Source organism: Loxodonta africana, chromosome 3 (genome assembly GCF_030014295.1).
Source record: "Loxodonta africana isolate mLoxAfr1 chromosome 3, mLoxAfr1.hap2, whole genome shotgun sequence".
NCBI lineage: Eukaryota > Metazoa > Chordata > Mammalia > Proboscidea > Elephantidae > Loxodonta > Loxodonta africana.
Genome location: NC_087344.1, coordinates 208578911 through 208585959, shown reverse-complemented (window position 1 = coordinate 208585959; position 7049 = coordinate 208578911). Strand labels below are relative to the sequence as shown.

Below are 7049 nucleotides of genomic sequence, written 5' to 3'. Positions count from 1 at the left end.
TTCTCTTGCTCATTCTTATTGGCATAAAGTAAATGACAAAATGCCAGAGGCAAAAAAGATGAAGACATATGCTGGATCATCAATTTCTTAATTTTGAAGAGTTGACTAAAAAAACATCGAGCTTCTTTTTGGATGAAAACATTCTTTTCAGAAATTAGACAGAAATGCAAAATTTAGTCAGATGACTGAAATGAGTTCTAGTCTGTTCAAAATTAACATTTTGGTTCAAAGTTACTTACTTGGTTCAAAAATAAAGTTTCTTTCTAAGCCAAAGACTCATGCCCAAAAATTAAGTTTCATATTTTATCTATATAACACTGTTGCTAGAAATTCCCTCTGGGCCTTTTCACAGGAGACCATGGGCAAGAGAGTAGCCATCATTGGAGCTGGGGTCAGTGGCCTGGCCTCCATCAGGAGCTGTCTGGAAGAGGGGCTGAAGCCCACCTGCTTTGAAAAGAGCGACGATGTGGGGGGTCTGTGGAAATTCTCGGTGAGTGGGACATCTCTGCAATAGAAAGGGAAGGCGGTAGAATGTGTGCAAGATCGCGCTACTCCGGCAAGGCTGCCCAACTAACTGCCATGGCATTTATAATCTCCCTTGGGTTTGGAATCCAAGAAGCACAATGTTAGGAGCAGATTGGAAGGTAAGCTACTTCCAAGTCAGAAGTAAAGTAGACGATGGCTAGCTTTGAAGATCTCTGCTTGTGTACAGAGTTCACCCCTGATAAATCATAAATAAGTGACCTACTTGGAGATAAAATCAGTGATCGAATATTGGTTAGAATTACATGGTTCACTCATTTAAAACACAATGACTCTTCCCATTCTTCTGTGGAGATTACCAAGTGCCCACCAGGTGATTCACATCACAGGTTTTAAGGTCTCAGGGACTGACTTCAGTCTTTTGAACACCACACAATTGATTAGACAGCTACAAGAGGCACCAAAATGAGGACAAGCTGATTTGATTTGAAGTTCTTCAATCCCCTTTGTTTCAAAGCATTTATAATAAGGGCCATATCAGTAGACATGTACGTACGTACCCACGCTATCACTTCCTATGTTGTCTGACAACCATGTCAGCAGGTGTTGGGGCCACTTTGTGCCCCTAACCCCATCAGTGTCCTCAATGTTAGGACCACTGCCTGGCTGAGCCTACCCCAACTTCTTATTTTTCTTCTTCTGATACTCCTATTTTTATATATGTAAATTTAGAAAGATCAATAATCCTTTTTAAGCCACTGTTTCCCCCTTTAAATGCAAAATTATATAACGTACCCGAATAAATAAAATTTTGAACTGGAACTGTTGCTGTAATTGGTCGAGATATTTGGGAATGTTGGGATGAGGTGGATGCATTTTGCATGTGGAACGTACATGAATCTTTGGGGGCCAGAGAAAGGGCTGTAGTAGGCTCAATAAGGGCTACCTAAAGATATCAGGTCGTAGTCCCTAGAACCTGTAAAGATGACCTAATAAGGAAAAAGGGTCTTTGCAGATGTGATTACATTAAGGATCTTGAAATGAAAAGATTATGCTGGGTTATCCAGGTGAGCCCAGAATGCTGTAATATGCATCCTTATGAGAGGGAGGCAGAAGGAGATTTGTCATAGAGACAGATGGGAGAAGGCAATGTGATGACCTCAGCAACAAGAGAGATTTGAAGATGCTTTGCTGCAGGACTTGAATAAGCCAAGGCATACAGGTAGCCACTGGACACCAAAAAAGCCATGGAATGCCAGCAGCCCCACAAGCTAGAAGAGATGAGGAGTGGGTTCTTCCCTAGAGCCTCCAGAGGGAGCACGGCCTTGCTGACTCCTTGATGTCACCAATGATACCGATTTCCTGACTCCTGGCTTCCAGAACTGTGAGAGAATCGATTTCTGTTGTTTTAAGTCACCAAGTTTGTGGTCATTAGTAACCATGGCTACAATTGCTTTTTTAGCGTTTTCTAACTACTTTACTGTGAGAGGAGTCACAGAGTGCAAATGAGGTCATGAGCTGCAGTGTCTCTCAAATACCACTGAGTCATAGGAAAGTTCATGTTCTGAGATTATATGACAAAATTATATTAATTCTGTATTTTCATTACTTTCTAAAGTCAGTGTTGCACATTCTCTCAATTTTTTTTCTTTCAGAGGGACCTAAACACTAGTCAAGTGTGAGAAACAGTAAGGGTATAGATAGAGCAGACTTTTGTAACTGTTTTCCATAAAAAATCAGTCGCCACTGAGTCCCCATCTGTGTCAGAGTAGAACTGTGCTCCACGGGGTTTTCAATGACTGGTTTTGCAGAAGTAGATGGCCAGGACTCGCTTCCGAGGTGCCTCTGGGTGGATTCCAACGTCCATCCTTTTGGTTAACAGAGAAGTAAGTTAGCTGTTTGCACCACCCCCGGGCTCCCTGTTTCCTAGAGCACTTCCCTCCCCTTCTAGCTCTTACTTCTAACCTTGGTCTAAAGCCGGGCAATGTGCTTCGCTCACCTTCTTCTGTCACTGGGAAAATAAGGTACTTGCTGATGGGGTCACAAGTCTAGTCTAATGTCTTTTTTTCTCAGGAGCCCCCAAATAATAAATCAGTAAATTCTCTCTAGAATTCACCCTGGGGTTAATGAATAGAGTCTCCTTCTTCTGAGTATACAACCCTTTGTTCATTTCCCCTCATTTTTTCTAAAGTATATATCTGCCTGCCCTGTAACATATCTTCTCACCTGATGTTGATTTCTATCTCTGGCAAGCTTCCTAATCCCACCCAAAGCAACAGATTCCTTCATCTCCCCACCCAGCAAGTGTCCCTAGCAGGGACAACAAACCAGGTGAGCCTCAGGAAACTCATGTCCTATTTCAAGATCCCATTTTTGCAAGGAGAACATTGCAACTCATCTACCATTTAATCACTTGTCAAACAGGCCCGTTACATTGGCTTTTGACGTAATTGTAATATTTCAGTATTATATTAAAAATTCATATCCTGGGGGCACTGACAACTTAGAATTATATGATCCCTAATTAGAAATTTCTAGTGCTCAGTCCCCTCAATTATGAACTAGCAATTATCCCTAGAAATCTGCAGTTTGATCTTTCATCATAGGAAAAACCATTTAAGGAAGGAAATGTTTTTCTTTGACGTGACTTTTGGAGTTTTATTGATACCTTATGTAATGATATTTTTAAAAATTTGGTAACTGTTTTCTTTTCTTAAGGGTATGGTAACTTTTGGCCAAATAGTAGCTTCGCAACCATTGTGCCTTGCACTTTGTCCTGTCACAAAGTGGCTGCTTACAAGCCTTCTCCCTCATGTTTTCTACAGAGGTGAGAGGGAGGCTCCCAAGATATGAATCTTGGGAAGATTCTGTCCCATCAAAATTTCTCATTAACAGTGCTGAATAATGCCAAGAATTTAAAATTAGGAAGAAAAGTCAAAGCCAGTTCTAGTCCCATATTATTCCATGGCCCTTGCCTCTTCAGCCGTTTCTTCCACTATAAAGTGGAAGTTTCCCCTATCTCTCCCCTACCTCCCCAAGTGAAGTGCCTTCAAGAAACAGATCAGTCATTTAGTTTCGTACAGCCATTAAATGGCTGTATTTGAAGTTATAGTTTGGAGATATATTTATTTTATCTAGTAAACCCTTACACGGAACTTACAGTATATGTCAGACATTGTTCTACTCACTTTATGTATTATAAAAGACCCTTTTTACTTCACCCTAATTTTCAACTTAAAAAAGAATAACACAAAATTTGGAAAATGTGACACATTCTGTGTGGCCTTGCTCCTTTCATCAACCCACTTAGCCCAGCAAGCTATTTTTTTTACGTGAAAACTTTTTTGAACAACCTATGAATGTGAGGAAATGTGTGTGTTTGTATACATATGTATACAACTTACTGCACCGGGCAAAACTTCTGCAAGAGAATTCTTTAAAGTTTTAAAAAGCAAAGATGTCAATTTGATAATTAAGGTGCATCTAACCTAAGTCACGGTCTTTTCAATCTCTTTGTATCCAGGCAAAAATTGTATGGTGAACAAAGGAAGACAGAAAAATTGACATATTCTAGTTGCAGTGTTAGGGAAGAATATCGAATATATTGTGGACTTCCTAAAGAAAAAACAAATCAGTCTTAGAAGAAATACAACCAGAATGCTCCTTAGAAGCAAAGATGACAAGACTTTAACTCGCTTATTTTGGACATATCCTCCAAAAAAAACCAAACCCACTGCCATCAAGTCGATTCCGACTCATAGAGACCCTATAGAACAGAGTGGAACTGCCCCATAGAGTTTCCAAGGAGCGTCTGGCGGATTTGAACTGCTGACCTCTACGGTTAGCAGCCGTAGCACTTAACCACTAAGCCACAACGGTTTCCAACAAGAAAGACCAATTGCTAAAAAAGGACATTGTGTTTGGTAGAGGGCTGACAAAAATGAAAAAAAAAACACTCAGTGAGATGGACTGACACGATAGCCACGACAATGAACTCAAACATAGCAATGATCTTAAAGATGGTGCAGGACCAGGCAACATAAGTGCAGTGTGATGGATCACTTTTGTGTGGCTTTCAAGTGACTGGGTGGGACCACTCTAATAAGGTACGTGGAGCCCTAACAAGTGGGTTGGTCAGGTCTGCCATTCTGCTGGGCTTTAAATGAGCCATCCCAGAAGCGGGAAAGCAAGGCTCTCACCCACGCCAAGGAAGGAGAGCCAGGAATGGAGTATGTCTAACAAAGATGTCAAGAAACAGTGGCAGAGAAATGGCAGGAGAGACTGGCAGGAGCCAGCGTGATGGGCTTCCCAGCCCATGGAGCAAGATAGCTGAGTGCCTTTGAGCAGGATGCTTGCTGGCAGAGTAGAACACCTCTGGGCATTTAGTGGAGCCAGGTTTGCTGACCTCTGGAGCTAGAGCTGAGTGCCTTCGGGCCAAGGCTTAAGGGTGGAATGGGGTACCTTGGGGCACTTAGCAGCAGAGCTAAAAGAGCTTTGTAACATTTGCCTGATCAGGGCAGAGGCTGAGGGGCCAGAGAGAAGCATGCCTGTGAGTACAGCTGAGAAGAGGCTATCCTAATGGAAGAACTCTATCCCAAGAGCTCCTCAACCACTACAATGAACTGGAGAGTGCCATGTCAGTGACAGTTGGTGACAGACTTGGTAAAATGGTGAAGAGAGAAGGCATATCTGATCTCTCCCTCATAGGATTCAGCCTCGAGCTGTTTATCTTGATTCTCCTTTCCTCTTGTGAAGTTAGAGGAGGTCAGATGCTGCCCCATGCCATTTTTACAATAAGGTTGCCAGGAGCCGAATCTGACTTGACAGCAACTAACAACAACAAATATGTGTGTGTGTGTATAGATATATATACATATATGTAAAATAAACTAGCTACTTTAGCATTTAGGTTTTTTGCTCATGAGCCACAGAAATTGACTAAGGCATAGCTGAGAAATTTTAAAAATTAATTGAAAGGTCCTGAGATAGCCACAGGAACAGAGAGGAATAAGGCTACTCCAGAATGTTTCATTAACAAGAACCAGTCAGTGTTCTCCCCAGAGAGCACCAGAAGAATGAAGAAATGATAACCATTTTGCCCATCTTTGCTTCATTCCCTTCAAAATTCCAAGTTTCTCAAGAGAGAGCCTGACTTGCTATTTAAGTCTCGTATTTGCCAGTGTTTCCCATATAGCGGAATAAATAGCGGAAAAATGAAGCTCTCTCTGCTTCCCTAGTAGAAGAGCAGGCCTGGACTTATCATTTAACCAACATACACCAAGCTGGGGTGGGGAGAAAAGTTATTCCCTGAAAGAAATTTGGAATACGGCTTAAGAAAGAGCTTATGAAGGCTGGGTGGCCTAAAGGGACAAATGTCCATTACAAACTCTTTTCACATCTCCTTCAGGTATACTTTTTACTATTGAATCCGTTTTCTGTTATCAGAATAGCTAGCCGTGTTCATCTCAGCCTCTGATCTTTTTGCCGCAGCTTGACTGGTACCTACCATGTCTCAAGACTTAAAGCCTGTGCAACAGCCACAGCATAGACGATTATATGCAAACACGTTAAGTAATCAAACAGTATTGTTTTGGGGACAGATTTACTGGTATGGAAAGACATTTCTGATATATTAAGTGGAGGATAAACTTACAAAATACTACATACACATAGTACTGTGTTCATTTTGTAAGAAAAGCTCATACATACGGATAGAGAAAAGCCTGGGAGAGTATAACTAAAATGCTAATGGAGAAGTTATCTCTGAAGAGAATTATGAGTGATTTATATTTTCTTCTCATCTGTGTGTTCCAATTTTTTACAGCGAATCTGTATTACTTGTATGTCATATTTTTAGGCAAATAATGCACTCTTTTGGCATTTGTTTGCCGGCTGTGCCCCCCGCCCCCCCTTCCCCCCCCCCCCGCCATGAGGTATTTTCGTAAGCGTGTTGTGCTAATTTTTTTTACAGCAACATGTGGAAAAGAACTGGAATAGTTGGCACTTGTGAGGATGCCTTACTGGGGGAGGGAGGGCGCGCCCAGGAAACAAACATAGAAGGAACACGTTATTTGTGTAAAAATATGGTAATCAGAAAAAAAAACAGTAAATTGTTTTATAAAGCTGAACAGGGACAAATTGAGACAAGTTTAAGTGACTTGTTTTAAAAAAGCAGTATTTCACTGCAGTGAAACTGATTACTAAATATTTTAAATATCAGCTCTTCCCACTAACTAAAATTAGCCGCTGCTAACATTTTATATGAGGGCAGCGGTAGTTCACTGGCAGAGATCTCCGCCTTCCAGGCTGGACCACTTGGGTTCAAATTCCAGCCAGTGCCCCTTAGGAATGAACAGCCGCCACCATCTGTCGGTGGAGACTTGGCTGTCGCTATGACGCCGAACAGATTTCAGAGCACGACAACAACAAGCACTCTTTTTATTAAATGTACACAAATAGATTTCCTACAAAATACAATTTTGTAGCCTCTTATTTTTACCTAAAAATGTCAGAAGCATTTCTTGTACCTTCAAATATTCTTTGGGGACATGAAAACACAATATTTG

At 41.3% G+C, this 7049-nt stretch overlaps 1 protein-coding gene across 3 annotated transcripts in view; it reads left to right on the top strand.

The window, feature by feature from the left end:
• Positions 1–358: 358 nt before the first annotated feature.
• Positions 359–7049, top strand: part of LOC100674450 (flavin-containing monooxygenase 3) — a 33224-nt gene continuing 26533 nt past the window's right edge. For all 3 annotated transcript variants that reach the window (XM_023554257.1, XM_010594965.2, XM_003414878.3), the window contains exon 1: positions 359–490. In XM_023554257.1, coding sequence (XP_023410025.1) covers positions 359–490 — 132 coding nt within the window. The remainder of the gene's footprint in view (positions 491–7049) is intronic.